General features: G+C 33.4%; 1 protein-coding gene across 2 annotated transcripts in view; it reads right to left on the bottom strand.

Moving 5' to 3' along the window:
- Nucleotides 1-6,298: 6,298 nt before the first annotated feature.
- The window catches only part of LOC111030850, a 33,340-nt gene continuing 20,746 nt past the window's right edge, over nucleotides 6,299-18,892 (bottom strand). For both annotated transcript variants that reach the window (XM_022310545.1, XM_022310546.1), the window contains 3 exons: nucleotides 17,742-18,016; nucleotides 8,366-8,523; nucleotides 6,299-6,625 (listed from right to left, as the gene is read on the bottom strand). In XM_022310545.1, the coding sequence (XP_022166237.1) occupies nucleotides 6,458-6,625; nucleotides 8,366-8,523; nucleotides 17,742-18,016 (601 nt within the window). In that variant the 3' untranslated portion in view covers nucleotides 6,299-6,457. The remainder of the gene's footprint in view (nucleotides 6,626-8,365; nucleotides 8,524-17,741; nucleotides 18,017-18,892) is intronic.

Genomic DNA, 18,892 nt, shown 5'->3' with positions numbered 1-18,892 from the left:
GACGTTTATTGGTTTTTGTCCTTTGACATAAAAAGTAGACAATTATTATTTATACACATTAACTAGTCTAATATTTTGTTTGTATTTGATTTTCTCACGGGGAACCATCAAGTTGATAAGATTTTATATCATTAAGTGAAATGTTATATAAATAGTAATTATGATCGTATAATGACCCTTTTCAATTTATAGAACTCCAGAAAAATAATAAATGAGTACTTACAGCTCATAAAGTGGGCCCAAAGTGAAATTACGATTTGATAGTATATTTCATTGTTTTACGACAATAATGGTATCTATCGTTTCGTAATGAGTTGTATCTTATTTCTCAATAGCCGTGTAAAAATTACATGCATTTATTATTTTTCGTTTTCTGAACGTTGTAACTTGTGAATTTAAGAGCGAATTCAAATAATTACGGCGACGAATAGCGCCGAGTCGGCGAGGAACTGGGTCACAAAAGATGAAAATGATAATATTTATTTATTTTCATCTGGAAATCATCTCTATGCCAGATTCCGTCTCATTATTTGGTCATTATTACATTTTTTCACTAAGTGAATAAACGTCGTCTGTGAACGCGTCCAACACTCCAACGAAGCCAATATTATAAGAGACAGCTGCAGTGGGTGGTGGGCAAAATATGAGCAGTACACTTTCTTCATCGTCGTTTAGGTTCTAAAATCAGTATCTGCAAAACGCGTCGAAAATGAAAGAAAACAAAACAATTTGACAAAATGTCTTTTGGGGGGAAGGTACGGTTTTCGAATCTGATTATCTGAGTATCAAAGCTTTGCGGCAATGGCATGTGACTTTCACCGAACCGTAATATTTATATGTACCGTCGTAGTTTTCGGTCTGCTGTTTTAATTTATTTAATTTTTTACTTCCTCCGACATTTAACCTAACGTGGAAGAATGTCGAGGTCAGTAGCGCAACTGAGGAAGGAGAGAGGGGAGGATCTCTGGCCAGTAAAAAACAATTTATTAAACTTATATTTTTATCATAAATTATTATATAATATGGATATTAACCAATAATGATTTTATGGCAGTTTGCACACGATTATGAAGAACATTTTGGTACGTCAAACGAAATATAGGCACATAATATATGTATTTAATAGTATAGGACCCTCCACTCAGTGGTGTAATTACGGGGGGGGGGATTTGGGTGTCGTACCCCCTCCCCCCCATGACGACCTTTTTTTTAAGACTGGTTAACTAAATTTTCCTATGTACTTCTTTATCTAATAATATTATTTTTTTTATTGATATCAATTGCCTCGTCGAAATAATATTATAAATAGTCTATATTTTATACTTTATAAATAAATAAAATACATTTGAAATAATACAAAAAAACACAAATCCTTTATGCTAGTTGTCCATAAATACTTCGTGATTCGTTATAAACGCAGCCACGCTGGTGTATAGGTATCACTATTGCAATATGTTTTGTGTTTGTTTATGCATTGTGTAGTGGTACAAAAATAAACCACCGAGCACAGAGTGGTAAAATATTATTTAGGACTTGAAGCACTGGATATTTGTGACAAAGACATATATCCCAATATTTATATTCTCCTAAAAGTGCTATGCACTTTACCGATATCAACATCTTCACCTGAACGTATGTTTTCAACTCTGAAAAGAGTGAAAACATATTTAAGGAACACAATGTTTGAGGTTTGAACTTTAATATATCCAATACCTATTTATGTGATAGAGATTACATTTAAGTATTTTATCTAATTCTTTACTGTTTATTCCACAGAATCGATTAAATGGCCTCACTATGTTGGCCATTCATAAAAATATAACAATTGACCCTGAAGAAGTAATTAACGAATTAGCATTAAAGCCACGTTGAGTGGATCTTTTACTGTGATCAAAGCATAAACTGTAACTGTTTGGTATTTAACTGTTATAAAGATACCAATAAGACAATAAAGTATAATACCTATTCAGTATTTATAAATGTGAATATTTTCTAATATTTATTCCATGTCTCATGTGTACATAAATACATTGCACTGAAATGTGCTTATAATAAATACTTTTTATTTTATTTTTTAGGGGGGGGGGGTAAAATGTTAAAATATTTCATCCCCCCCCCCTCTACGAACATGACCAAATTACGCCACTGTGGCTCCACTATTGGTTGAGGTACTATAAAATATCATTACAGGCGTGGAAAACAAGCAGTGCAGCTTAAGAAGATGTCAACGTAATATTTTGTTCTCCCTCAGATCCAAACGCAACATAGATGCAATGCATTCACGTAAAATCGTTTTTTTTTCTTTTTGGTAATCTCACCTATTATACAAATTATAGATGATAGTTTTTTAAAGGTTTGAAATATCGATTTTGTATTTTATTATTATTTCACTGAATATTCAACTTAAAATAAATAGAGTGTTCACATAAAATATAATATTTAGTAAGATTAAAAAATATCAAGTACCACAATATTTTTGTAATAGGTAATTTTACTCTAAAACATGTAAAACAATTATATTGAGCCTGAATACTATTTGTTTATGGACGAGAGGAATAAAATAAACAGTTCGCTGACACCCTCTCAACTACAGGTCGAGAGTTCCACAGTCTACAGAGGTTACGCACTGCGGGAGTCTATACCTATATTATGATAATATTGTTGTTGGGACGTTGGGTCCAACGTCGATGAACTTGATAATTAACTCATAAAAACAAGCGATCTTGTGTTTTGTTTTTTATGACGTGCTTAAGTTATATAATAATATAATGCTGCAGTATCTATACAAATAAAAGGCAATATTTGAGAATGTGTGAGAGTATGTGTGTATTGTAATCCACATTCCACAGCCAAGTCTTGTAAGAACTAAAAAAATGTAATTTTACACATAAAAAATGAAATGTTTTCTTATATGATCGTTTTTTTTCAATTACCATTGTCATAAATAAACCAATGAATATATATATAAAAATTTAAAAAAAATGTATTTACTAACGTATGTAAAAGTCATTAAAACTGTTTAGGACACCGGAAAATTTTGTAAGTTTCGAAACAAACCTTCATAAAAATTAGTTGGTGACCCCTAGTATATAATATTGACAATGTTGTCAGAAATTAAAATAGTTATTAATACTTATTAAAATAAATTGTTCAAAATCTTAGACCTGTATTTTATATTTGGTCAAAACCACCCAAATGAGTAAGTCCCCCGGCATTATTTAATTTGTCACAGGAAACTCCATGCAAGAACAGCTATAATTAAAACTTTGATCTATTAAAATTGTCTTTACTACCTCTGCGAATTTATAGTATATAGTAGAAAGGCCTACAACGGATGATCCTTTTACAAATCCACAGTCATCAACCGATTTTCATGAAATTTTCGTCGATAAATTCTGTAAGAAAATAGTTATTATTATTGGATATAATTTTAGACCTGTAATTTGTATGTAATTAACTAAATACAAAATTAAACATTTTTTACATGCAATTAATTAACAAAAACTGTTCTTTAGACAGTCATTAGGTATTGAGCATATCTATTAAATATTATTAATGAGTATAATTTGAAAATTTGAAAAGCACATCAAATAATATTTATTACAATAATTGAATAATAATATTATCTACTTTAATATATTGTATATAGTTATAATGAATACATTTTGACATGTTTATTTGATAAAATGGTCATTCTTTGTATAATCTATTATTCTATTATTTCTATTGTATCTAAATTGTTTCATTTGTCAGTTGTTTTTTCTTATACCGTGCCGAAAATCATCATCATTTATATAGGTATACTATAGGTATTTATCATCAAATAACATTAAATATATAGATAAAATATAAACATTAGATTCTAATTAGGTAGTTATTAAAATTTGATACCATATAATATAATTATAAGTACAATTAATGTATAGGTAACGAAAATAATAACATGCAGTTTGTATACCTACCTATTCTTATTGTCTATCTATCTCACTTTAAAATTTAAATATTAAATTGAAACACACGTTTTTACGCATGTGCGGCACGCAGCTATTATCTTTTCAATGACACGATGGTCGATGTTTTTTTTATTTTTAACACACTTGATCTCAGAGCTTGCATGTCATTTTACTCGAAATTATTTGATACAATTTTTTTAATATCTAAACGAATTGTTTACCCAACAATTAAAAAAAACAAAAGTCACACGTTATCAAGTCGAGAACAATGCGTTCGGGTGAAAAAAATACACCGCGGAAAAGTATGAAAAAAGTTTCTTTAACAGTAATTTTGTGTGTTATGCTACACAATATATTACATTATATTATTTTACCGTATATTATTTTACGTACCATCATCTCCCACTCAGTGCCGAACGTCGTCGGGCCATCATCGTCCGGGAAAACGAGGAAAAGAAGGAGAAAAACGATTCACTTTCTCTGATATCCAATTAGAGTATTAGACAATTGGACGGGTTTAATTGTGCTCGGATAGACGCACACGAAACATTTCCAAGTCGCTCGCATTCATTGAACACGTGCAAAATAAATAATGATAATAAAACACCTTTCACGTAAGCCCTGCTGGTCCAGAGGTGTACTTATGCGTATAGAATTACAATAATATTATTATCGTATACATACTCTTAAATATTATTATGTGTACTTTTACACAATACTATTTAGAATTGGAACAGTCAACGGATTAATTTTTTCGAACACATGAAATCCACATTTTTCGAAAAATCAGTCATCTGAAGCATGTTTAGTATTCTATTTCTCGCCTTGATGTGAAAATTCTTTAAAATTTAATTTTAAGAAATTACCTAAAATATTCTACGGGAAGGGAATTTATTGGGGAAATTCTAAGGGATGTACCTATTGTTTTGTAAAAATGTTTCTAAATATGATTTAAGTACCTAATCTTACATTTTTTAAATGAAAAATATTTGATGTGTAAAAATATTACATAATAATTACAAGCGTTATTGGAGGTTTATAATATCTATAAAAGCTCTATACAAGTCCAATTGAAAATATATACTTAAATGCCATCGGTCAGTACAAAAATTAGATTTTAAATTTATTTGAAATAAAATACAGTTTTTTCAATAGATAAGTACTATCATATTAAACTATATTTTATATATAAACAAATTTTTTGTTTTTTTAAAGAATATTCCCAAAAAGGTAAGGGAATATTTCTGAAATATTCTTTGTTTCCCGGGAACGTTCCTCGAGAGGAATGTTCCTAGTCATGTGACCTTCTTTAATTACTTCGATAATTTATTCAAGTACATTTTAATTTTTGTTAAATGTTATTGAAATTGCATTTATAAAAACCCTTAAATCGATTGCGTTATGCACACATACTGAGGAGCAGACTTCACATGATGCTATTATTAATTGACGGGGCCATGTTCCAATCGTTGTCGTATATTGTAATTTGCGTTCGTTATTGTTTCTATCAGCATTTTATATACGGCACCACTCCCATATATTGTAGACGGGTTTTTGTTTATTTTTTTGGTATTATTTCGATGTTTTTTTTTTTGATCAGCAGCTGCGATTATGTCGTCGTCATCGTCGCGGTCCGTAGATAGATGAGAAACCTATACAGTGAGAGAAAGGGAGAGATTGATGAAGAGCCGAGGAACGAGGTGGAGTTTCGAAAAAAAAATTTGTATGGGCATAATATTACACTGCATTACCGATTAAGAATGCAAGAAAACAATACGGTTTTTGGTTTTTGTGTTCTCTTATAATTCTATTATTGTTATTAAATTAATTACACTATTATTACAGCCACATTGTGAGTTTATACACGTAAAATTATTCATCACTATACACGTTTTTATATATACAATAATATTATAATAACAATACATCGAGTCCTGCACGGTGGCGATGCGCGGTGGTCGCAGTTGCGAACGGCGAGGCGTTTGAGAGCGATCAAATGCCAGATTTGGTCACTACTCTCCGACGATCTCGTACCGTCGTCGGCAATAATAACAATATTATTATAATAATTTAAAAGCATAGAAATGTATCACCGCTACCGCGATATATCACGTCCTTTGCGTACAAGCGGACAAGACGGTTCGTTATTAAAAATATACCAATAAAATAAAATAAAATTACTTAAATATCTATAAATAGTGTAAAATAAAATAAAATAATATAATATGTATAATATACGTAACATATCATATAATATGCGAACGCACCTAAACGAACGTCGCACATGGTATGAATATATCAAAATATATGTATTATAAATTATTATCGTTATAAATATGAATATAGTTTGGATATCAGAAAATCGGTACGCACCGTTCATAATATTATTTATGTACAATGTGTGCATCGGTCCGTCGGGGACCTACGCACGGCATATGGTGTATAGGTGAGGTACAAGACTAAACTGTTTCATTTTTTTTTTTTTTTTACTATTATTCTCATTATTATTGTTGCGACGAATTGATTATGTAGGAAATCCAGTCGACCGTCAACGCCACCCGGTGATAGATGCCGGGCTGACCGCGTTGTGCGCACGAGTAACCGGCCGAAACGATCCCGATCAGGTACCATCGACCCGTCTTTTCCAGCATCAGTGGTCCGCCCGAATCACCCTGTGAAAATCGTAAACGATAATGTTAGTCGACGATGCGTTGGATATATATTATGACCATCGCACGCGGTCGGACAAGTCAGGTCTAGGTGTCTGGTTTATTACGGGTTGATTATATCGGTAGTCGATATACCAGACAGTGTTAGGTAGGTTGGTCAATTGTTATTATTTTTATGGTGTAGGTATACTGTATACCACTGCAACACCTCTACAAGGCGATTCATCCGAGTGTAGACACTCGTAATTTCGAAAAGTATTTACTCTTCAGAAAACATTATTTTTACTGAATATTTTATTGATGCCATTGCTAAACGAAATTGTTGAAAAAAAATTAATTCCCTACACATTTTTCCAACTACGACATATACTTTTAATTTTACATTCACACTCCGAAGCAGAATATTTTTTGAAGTACCTATACTTATTACTTATGGGTACATTTCAAGGAAATTAAAAATCAAATTTCAAATGATTAGTTAATTAGTTATAACTTATAACTTATAAATATTTAAAGTTTAGTTGGGCGAAGTAGTGGACCAACCTTTTAAGAGATGGATAGGTGTACCCCAGTATCACTCTACTCCTATATTTTTAAACATTTATATTTATACGTCGAAACATTCAGAAAAATTTTCTGATTTGGAATATGAAATTAAAAATGTGTATTGTCGTTCAAAAAAGTAAAAACTTAAAAAATGGAAACGATATAAAATTGTATACGCTTTACAAAATAATGAGAGTAGACACTGAAATGGATCATCTTGTATGCTTTTATATTCTAATCATCCATAGGCCTCTACAGTACAACTAAGAGGTGGTCTGAAAACCCCCTGTTGAGCCGTATTTGAACATTTACATCAAGCGATTATTTGTAATGACAATAATATTTGATAAGAAAACAAGAACACAAGTATGCAAAACGGAAATTTATATTATTATAAAACCACCCTCGAAAAATGTATGGTTAGTATAAGGACGATACCATGTTTGAAAATTATAATGTACGTTTAGGTTTGTATACTAAGCTATGTTTAATATTATAGTAACACGCTCGATATTATAGTTGTGGATATTATCTTTTTTCACGGTTTGTTTTCCTAACGATAAATGTTGTATCATATTATTATTATTATTATTATTATTTTCCTGATTTTCTTCGAAGAAAATTGTTAACGTACGACTTCCATTGAGCGTGTCGGAAGAAAGCCGCTTCGTTAAAATCGCCGAATACGTTAGTCACCCATCCGGAAAGATCTCGACACTCGTCCAGTGGGTATATCATACGTGACGTTTGCTTTCATAACATCTCGATGTGCTCGATGAATTGTACGTAAAATCATAAGTCAATATGACAATATTATATTAGCGCCAGATATTGTGTTTATTCTTTTTCATAGAATTCGATCGACTTTTATTTGTTCAAATAATAACAATAATAATAATAATAATAATAATTAGGTATCTATTAAATGTCAATTATTTCATCACAGAGATTACGGTTTTGGGAAAATTGAATTACATTTTTTTTGTTTTGCACAAATTCCGGAGTGAAGAAAGCGTTAAGTCGAGTTGGTAAAATAATTCCTTTCGGTGCTCGTCTGGAGGACAGATCGGAATTAATATAATTATATTATTATTATGTTATTTGAACCGGTGCGGAGTCCATACGAAACGAGAATTCCGAAGAGATTGAAGAAAAACCTGTCAGCGTAAAATCTGAACTCGACGGCGTATTACTCACTTGGCACGAATCCTTCGATCCTTCCCGGTAACCGGCGCACATCATCTCGTCGTAGATTATAACGTTTATGCCGTTGGACTTGTGCCATCTCTCGCACTGTCTGTTGTCGATGATCGGCACGTCGACGGCCTGCAGCGTTTTCGGCCTCAGTCTAGAACCTGTGTAGCGAAAAACACGCAAAAACAACAACAGAACACTGTATACTATCGACAAATAATACATATTTTATTATTTTTCTAAACATTTTACATAGTAAATTATAAATGCCGATCGGCGTGCGATCCGTATCATCCGGGTGAGCGGTTGTCCGGACATCACGAGCTAGCACAGACACGCCATAATGACGTAGATATAGGTGCTCGTACAAGACACCTCTGACGCCAGCCTCGGTGGGGGGTGGAGAGGATTTGTGATATCGATAAGGAACGAGATTGTCGAGTATTAAAGGTATCCTAACACGTTTTAAAAATAATAATATAATCATGTCCTTAACGACTTTATCGACAGGGAACCACCGCTGGGTTGTAACTGCTGCACGATAAGGATATGCGGACACCGCGTGTGTGTCTTATTGAAGCATCGGATAGACATAATATTATGCTTTGGATAAATACGTGTTGCGAGGGCGTAAGGGTGAAGGGAGAAAACCGCCTCAATAATATTATAGGCATGAGGTGTCTACTTGTAATTATAGGTACGCTTACCGATTTTTGCCGTTCTCAAAGCTTATACGAGGTACTCGAATAAATACATTTATTTTATAGTATTTACATATACGTAGCTGGCCAGTTGGGGTTTTCGAATGATAAACAGCACGGAAAAATAAAACCAAACCATAGGCCTGCATTATATACTCATCTTATTTCAAATAAAATTTGGTTTTAAACTATACTTTTGTACTTAAAAAGTGTCTACTTCGATACTCTTTACTTGATACTATTGTAAACGAAATCGCAAGTACGAAACCTTTTGGATGAAAACAATTTACTAAATGTCTACCTTATAGTAATATGCTCGTAATATATTATAATACTTATGTTAAACCTTAGAGATAAATCTGTATGGATCACGACGGTTTTCGAGCTCATATTGACAGTAAAGTCCTATAATATTAATAAGTTTCCTTTAGCGTTTTGAGTGTAATTTATTGGTCTAATTCTACAAACAAATGCGTCGCCGTGAGCCTCTCGGGTGTTCCGTCGTGTTTTTCAAAAATTAGTTTGGTCATCACGAGCTGGTAGAGACCAAATTAATTTCGACGAGAGCAATAACAGAAAAGATTCGGCTGGCCCGCGAGACGAGAGACGCCGCTGTTGCGGCGGTGGCGACAACTGTATAGTGTGATAGACGGCATTGCGCACAAAGACTTTTTTAGAAACTCGTTTCCACGCTCGTGACACGCGTGGCGGACGCATTTCCTTTATTGTTTAGTGTGTGTGTGTGTGTGTTTTTTACCAGTCCTACAATAACGCGCATTCGCGGCGAAATCGGCATATTTCGATGCGCGCGCATCGTCCGTCGTCGCCCACGCGGGCCCGCTATACGTTATAATAACAACACGGCTGTAACAAGAACGTATATTATAAACATTTGTATAAGTTATACACAAAGAGTATAATAACGATTTATCGCAAATACGTATTATTAACCATCATTCTGTGTAGGCACGTTTCCGGCCATCCGGAGACTGGATGCACGCGCGAGTCTTCCGACCGAACGTCGGCCCTATAGATATTTCCGCTGCACTATATTATTATTGTATTATGTACAACACGTGCAGACCGTGATATTACCATCGTTTGGTATACGGATATGCAGGCACTGTTCGTAGATACCATAATATTAAACTGGATGTCGTTTGAATTTTTTTACAAGTTCCAACGCGTCTAACCGGGAGAACATTGGTCGACGTGTCGCCTGCTCGGACTTAGCACTTGGAAAAACACTGCCACGGTGATATACTTTTGAACGTGCAGGTGTTCGGTGGTTATCTAGATTTTGTACGATTGCGGTCATACCGTTTTCTCGACGACCATGAAAATATTTTATTTCATATTTTTATCTCTACGACGAGACGGATCTCCTGATGTTAAAACGTACAGCTGTATTGATTTACAATCGAAACTCGAACCGGAGCGTTAATATGTGTCTTGTACGTTACTCCGTTTTGACGATATTATTCTACGTCGGTCGATGAATGCAATTTTTCAAACTTTCGCCACGAAACGCAGTTATCCAGAAGATCCGTCTCCCTCCTAGGAAATCGTTAAATCGTAATAATAGTTAGGCCAATTGGAACTAAGAGTTGGATATTCTTCTGTATTGTACTTACTCTCGGTATACAGCTATAGCAGACCGAGTTTGAAACCAATAACGATCAACGAGATTGAAAAAGAAAATATAAAATGCATATTTAGTCAGTTTTCGGGAAAAAGTTCATCATTTTTAATATTTTTATGTAAGTACTATTAAGGCGTTTTAAAATGTCTTTTTTTTTATCTTATTTATTTTATGCTAATTATAGATAATTTTTCATTTATGCGAATTAACAAAAATCAAAGTTTCCCGCTATAACAACATTTTTAAATAATACTGTGTTTTTGTTATTTACTGGTAAATGGTAATAGGTATGCCACGATGACGTATTATATTACGTCCTGCCAGTTTTTAATTATATTTCAATATTTTATAAATAAAATAATTATTTTTATCAAAAAAAAAAAAACACGCCATAAGCTAGTGGGTACTTACTGACGTATATAAATATATTTGGTACGTTTATTATATAACATTGTGACAATATTGTTCTAAATTTTTTTCGCATAATCTTAGATTTTTTATGTGCATATTTTATGGGTCTTAACTTTCAAGCCCCTACAATAATAATAATAAAAATAATAATAAACGATATACATAATGTTATAGTTGTACGATGATGTTGTTCCGATCGTTGAAACGCGCTCGTGTGTCATTCGAAAACTGCACAATATCATTAATAACAATATAATATTATTGTATTATCGAGTGTGCGCTGACCGAACATATTATTATAAAGATTTCAATCCTTGATCCTCGAGCGACAACCACTTTGGGGATAATGATAATAATAATATTATTAATATAACTATGTACGACTCTTGCGTGGACGATAACTATATGTAAGTACTCGTGGCTATAACGTGGGGGGGAGCTGTCAACCGAAATATTGTGTTATCAATATCATTGTGTTTTCGTATATCCGTCACTGTCTGCTCGCCGCTGCTCGCCGCTGCCGAGATTCGAAAGCGGGCGAGCGCGCGCTCGTGATTTTCTGGTCGTATTATTATTAATATTATAGCTGTTGGGTACCTAAGCTATTCCAACTGATGGCCGCCGATACATTACTGTCATTGCCTACTTTTTATCATTATTGTTTGTTATTATTATTGAGGGGCTCGAGCCGAACTTAGTTAAAGACGGTCGATTGATATTTTCATTCTATTCCGACTGACAGATATCGTCATATTATTATTATACAGGGGTTATCGAAATGTTTTCCTTTTAATAATCAATTTATTCTAAATCTGTATTTTTAGAATTTTTAAGTGTAGGTACCTAAGGGAAATGTTTTCAGATATTAAAATTTTTTTATACTTTTTATTAATTTCCTGTACCTTGTGGTGATACAAACTTATTTTTTTCAAAGACAAACAATATTTTTTACGGCACACTTTTACTATAATTTTCATAGCATCATAGCCCCTGCAATATTTTTCAAACTTCTTATAGTGGACTACCCTTAGAACACATAGTTTTGTAACTCAATAACTACTCACTCGAATTTCGATTTAGATGTATCGACATTTTCAAAAGTCTTTGGATTAACAACGTGCAGAAAATAGGGTGGTTTTTTTTAAAGTTAATATCATCACAGGAGTACAGGGCACTCCTTAAATGGTATAAACAATGTAAGTATTTAGAAATAATAAGATCCTTAAGCATATTTAAAAATTCCAAAAATTGGAACATGAAAAAATGAATTATTTCAGGAAAAAATGTGTTGATCATGCTTGGGTGAAGCTAGTATATTATGCTGTATTGCCAGCATTCGATTTTCAAATTCTTCTTTATAATGATCTCGGCCACTCTCTCTCTACCTATCTTCTACCCCACGGTCTCACTACCTTCGTTTGTATATTTTTATTATTACATATATAGTTAGTTGTCTGCACGATTATATCCGCCCGAGGTTCACAAATAAATTGCACGCTGCATATACTCTATTAATATTAAGTCTAAGTCCAAGACATTTTGTGCACGTTCGACCGTATTTTAAACGATAATTAAGTATTGTACGGAACTCAATTTTTCAAATAGTATACCAAATGCGTGTGTTGTTACTTATATATTATCACGGAATTTCTATTATATTTTGTTAGAAAAAACCAATCTGAAGGTAATTTTTCAAATAAAATGTACAACAATTTGAGAATTATTGCTACTTTATAGTACTTTCTATAGGAAATTGTTTAAGAAAAAAACTATCCTATTTAAATAAAACCAAGAAAAATTCTTACCCGACAACAGTATGTAGGTACATTGATGTGAAATATATGGATTCCGAAAGTAAATCCATGTTTTTAATGTCCACTTATCAAGAAAATGATATTTAGTTAGATTCGATAAAGTAGGTAGGTGGTCAATAAATAATTTTAAATAATTCATATCTTGGAAAATTATTATTCACAATAAATACATGAACTTTTGATTTTTCACTAATTTTGATGGCTAAAAATTACGGTTCCAAAACCAATTAGAGAAAAATATAATTTTTATTAGTTATATTTCTGCAGTACTGGAAATTTTCGCAATGAATTTAGTGTGCAGCAATATTATCCAAATACAATTTTTATAGACGTTGCCGAGACCCGATTATTCCTAATCTATTTTAGAGATTTCACATTTTTTTTATATATGTAGCTTATAATATTCTGCTGGAGATTATTTACTGTTGACGTTAATTTCTGAATCGAACGATGTAATATAGACACATAATATAGGACATAGATCTATGTTTTTTGTACCTACGACGGATATCGCGACATTATTATATGTATAATATTGATAATTTAATTCTATACAGCTGCCGGTTTTCGAAATTTTTAGAAGACATCGTTAACAAAATAATTTAATTAAAGTATTAAACATAATTTCTCAAAATTACTCTGGCTGAATGAAATGTCACCGTACCGTATTAGTATAGTTGGACGGTTTTTTTCCATCCCATTCTTCGTAACACGGGTGTTTTATATACCTACCGGTTCCGTTTAGGTTGAATTCACAATTGTTTACACTCTGTGTAATTTTAATTATTAGTGCGACATCCGTTATAGTACTTTCCGGACAGACGTCTGCTGGAGGTTCCCTTTTACTTTTTTGTATTTATTTACTTTTTACATTTTAACTGACCAATGATTCGTTTCGACAATGTAACATCGGTGACGAATGTTTTTTTCGGCGCTAATCAAACTGTACACAAAAATGTGTTTTTATATATATTTTGTACTCTACGCGGAATGGTCTCGCAGTAAATTTATTGTCGAAACAATCGATTTTCGCGCACCTGCGTAAGGCTGTTATACCTGCTTTTATAGGTATCTATTATAACGGACAACAGTCGTTAACTGTACAACATTGGCTAATATAATTATTATTGTTGTGACGTTATATTATATTATTAATTATTAAATAGGTTCACCATATTATGGTAATTAACACGGTGTTTTGTGCTGGCATTGTGCAAGTGCGCCGGAACGTATAGGTACCAAATAATAAATACTATAATAATACGAATATTTTAGCAAACCCGTGTTGTCATCTCCTGTCCGCCAATATAACATAGAAACCCAAACAAAAGGATAACGAATTATTGCATCGCTCGCGTAACCGTAATCGAGGTCGATGCACGAAACACACATTTATACCTATGTACATTTGTCTTTTTTCTACGACCGTCGAAACGCATAAAACCTAATTATAGATATGTATAACACACAGCTACGATTACCGTAGTTCCGCTATTTTATAGATCACTAGGCTCATAAAAAAGTACACGTTAATTCAAATACAAATGACTCGGGATGACACTATACTCTAACGGTATATGCGTATGTAATATTTTACCGATTTCTCTCCCCTCTCGCTCTCACAAAAATTCTCTCTCGCACTCTCTCTTTCACTCACTACCTACCATATTAATATTCTTATTCAAAAGTTGCAGGACTTGATTTGAGTAGGCCGTACTAGTATAATATTGAAATATGATTAAGGGACAAATCGCAACAGCCGCGTGAGCAGGATAGACGTAAACCCTGGTTTTAGTGTATACAAACCCAATCCATGTGAGTTTCATTGGTTTTTTTTTCAATAAAAATAATGCCTAAAGGGTTTTCTAAGATTTGGAGAGTTTCCTATGGTCTTCATAGAAAAAAAATCACAGTAAAATAGTCCTGATTTAATTGGGCTTAATAGTGCCGAGAATCTTACAAAATGTATTGTGCGCTTAAAGTCGTAAAGATCAAATAACATCGTAAAATAGAATTGAAACAATGCAGAAATAACAAACTATTTATGGTAATATATTGCGTGGGTTATAAATAAATGAAAAATAAAAATCTATACTACTAATTTGTATTCTGAAAATGCAATATATATGTTTGAATGTTTGATTAATTTTGTAATTTATTATCATTACCAAAACCGGAGCATAAATATTATGAATTTACCCTTTGGTCTTGTAAATGACCAATTAAATTTTTTATTGTTTTTGACAGCTTAGATTGAAAAAAAAAACGAAAACAATCAGTTGGTACCCGACATAAAAAACGGATCCGTTTGAATTTGGCTCCCGGGTGAACGCGTATGCGATGATGAATGTTCAAACATTGTTTTTATGATAGTCTCCTCCGATCGCGTTACACAGACTTAGACGACGGAGGAAAACATACTATACCTATATACGAAGTATCATAATATAATATTACTCGAAGAATAATTTTTACTGCATGATGAGACTGACTCGTTTCAACGTTATTATAGCAGTATTGTTGTCCTTGTCCGGAGACGACGAAGAAAATTAAGTGACGCGTCGGACAATGGTGTGTATAGTATTAATAATTATGGTAAAAAAATTTTAAAAACCGGTCGGAAAGATCGGATTACGGCGGTCGCGGGGGCCATTATAATATATTATGTACACGTGTTACACGTAGGTACACGGATCAGTGGCTGTATTTGTGGGCGAGAGTACGCCCTCAAGTGTTTGCAGGATACTAACTAAAAACTATCCATCAACTTACTAGGAAACGAAAATACGATTTTCAATTAACTGAAGGAATCGCTACAGCAACAGCTCTGCCAGTGAAAGACGACGAGGCAATGTTTAATATCATTGCTTATTAAACAATTTTTTTCCTAGAGGCTTTGACCGGTTAGGTTTTAAATCGATGACGTTTATTTTTAAGCTCATATAGGGGCAAATTATATTTTTTTTCTGAGGATTTCTAGCTTGTAGACTTACATTATTCCTTTATAATCTGTATGAAAAACGTCCTTTACTAGCTGTTAATATTTCTAAGTGGCATCTAAAAAAATTACATTATTAATTATATAAACCTATTTAAGTATACATTTTTTAAATTTTGTTTAGACCCGAATTTTCGTCTTTTGAATTGCCTTATATATCTCTGATAGATTGGAATTTTTTAGTAAATTCATATCGGAGAGTATAACCAAATTTGAGAAACAGTCCTGCAACATAATATTATAGGCACTGGCCGTTTTTGGCGACCTCAGCCAACTTTTTTGCTCATATCGAAGAAAACATCTCGAGTGACATATTATCTGCAAATATCACATATTATTTGGGGTACTATGAAATTATTTGAGGAGCTCCGTCTTCAGTCACCGATCCAGTTGCACCTATTCTCAAATTTAACTGGTTAGAACTTTAACCTTTAACTTGGTAATACGCATCATAATATTATCGTACACGTCATATAATAACTACGGACAATTGCAGTATAATATGTACGCGGGGGCGGCACCCACGTAAAAACAGCAGTATAAAAATCTCCGCTTTCCGTTCGACTTAAGTACATAATAATAATATAGCTGCTGTCTCGCCATACACACTCTCTCTCCGGAGCTTGTCTGCTAGACGCAGACCATCCGTCCGGCAGACTGATGGTATGGACGATGTGATATTGTTATAATACGGGTAGGCTTACTATATATATTATTGTTATTGTTGTTGTGTTGTACGCAGCAAGTATGTGATTTATTGGAAAAGTCGGTCCGGCGACTAAACGTCGTACCTAGGTCTGAAACGCATATATACTTACATTTAAATATTGTGCTTATACACACTCGGATATTGACATACCGCGCCGCCCGTTGTATAAATCTTTACACAATATGACGCGGCGTTATAAATACGTATAATGTATTATAACCGACGAGGTTTTAAAACAATTGATTTATCGATCCCGACCTATTATAAAATACGGGTTTCCCTGGTGCGGTGTAGTATATTTTATATTGTTATTGTTATTCTAAGGTTTGCGACTTTTCGATGTGATCTCAACAATGACGATGAACGTCGTTGGTCCGTTTTTGCTGCGAAGAACTCTAGCGACACAGCAGGTGTTGGTGCTGGTGATGCGTGGGATGCATACGGGGGATTGACTCGCCAAATAAATATAATTTTCTCCCCCCCCCCCCTGTTGTATTTTAAAAGAAAAACCCCCTCTCTCTACATAATGTGTTTAAGTCTCCATCTATGGCCATCACACAATCACATCACGGTGTAAAATATAATACACAAATTGATACTGTAATAATGATTTACGTCGTAATATTATATAAATAGTTGCATGTAATGTAATTCGAATTCGAACATATCTCAAATTGTTCAAAATGTTCGAGTATATGCCAGCAAGTAATTTTTTTTGTAATCACTTTAAGCTTTTCAAACTTAAACGTTTATTTTACTACTTAGCATTCTGGAATTTGTTGCGTTTAAATGTTCAAAACTTATAAAAGTTCGAATAAGATTCAAGTTTGATTTCGAAAACTGAACCAAGCTAACATAAATTGGAGTTCATGGAAACATAAATTCGGCACATTCTTAATCTGTAAGCTCTATACCCAATCGCGTCATGTTCTTCTCAACATGCATAATATTATTATTATCCACTGTATGTTCCTGGAACTGGATTTTTCATTGCGGGATAATAATTATGCTTAATATGCTACTTACTACATGGGTAGTCGTTAACTTTCGGATTTCGTCAATCGTTAATAATAATTATAATTATGTAGTATATAATATATTTACCGGCTTGCAAAGCTCCCCATCCGGCGGCCCATCCGTAGTGGCCCAAGAAGTCTTCGCCCTTGTCCGGCAAGCAGATGGGTGCTATGTGCGGCATGTACTGCACCGGTCTGTCCAACCTGAGCACGGCCACGTCGAACCGGTCGGCTTGCGGCGTGAACTTGAAGAACGGGTGCACGCTGATCTTGCGGACGCCGAACGTGTAAGCCGGCAACGGTTCCACCGCCGAGTTTATGACGTAATCCCCAAGCGTCACCTGCACCTGTCGCGCCGACGCCCTGAGGACAGAGAAAATGCATAAGGCGGCCGCACTAATTGTTTACTGCATTTCAGTCATTCCCAAACGCTTCCACACGATATAAAATTGTTGAATTATACTATATAATATTATATAGGTAGGTACATATTATATTATTGGTAGGCACGTTTTACAGTTTGAAAATCGAAAATGGTTTGAATCGTTAACGATTGGTTCAAACATTTAAGCTTTTGCGCCTTACATAATAGTTTTTGGACGTCTTGTCCCCGAAAATATATTAAAATATATTAAAATATATATTAATAGGATATTCGATTTCCGCAGGAGTTATCAGCAGTAGGACGTTTGGTCCCCCGCATATTTTGGGGATATTTGGACCTTTTATGATCGATTGGGAAACTCCACTGCAGCAATGTATTGCGTTTTAACTTTGATTGTTATTGAGACTAATATTTGTATCTTATGCCAATTATTATTTATGAAATATATTTCAAAACATTTTAGCAAAGGTGTGCAAGTTAATGAAAGCAATAAATTTGAAATAATTGAGTTAAGTATGTATGACATTCGTCAATTTATAAGTTAATAATTAACAAACAGTACCTTAACTGTAGAAGTTTAAAATTAATATGGAGAAAAATATTAACTAAACTCAGCTAACGCATAACAATTTGCGCATCATTTAAATGTTCAAACAATAATTAAACATGCTGTTAAAAATGCATCCTATATCACTACTTTACGTTTTTACTGCACACTTTATAGTTACGAGTATAGTAGTTTAGCCGGTTAAGGCAATTACACGTTTGTGTCAACTTAATTTATTTAAAATCATTGGTATACAGCGTAATTAAAACAAAAAAGTAATTTAACTCCTTATAAATTATATATGTAT

This window comes from Myzus persicae, unplaced genomic scaffold, assembly GCF_001856785.1.
Source record: "Myzus persicae strain clone G006 unplaced genomic scaffold, MPER_G0061.0, whole genome shotgun sequence".
Taxonomy (NCBI): domain Eukaryota; kingdom Metazoa; phylum Arthropoda; class Insecta; order Hemiptera; family Aphididae; genus Myzus; species Myzus persicae.
Note: the sequence above shows the minus strand (reverse complement) of the source record. Positions and strands in the feature narration are given on the sequence as shown.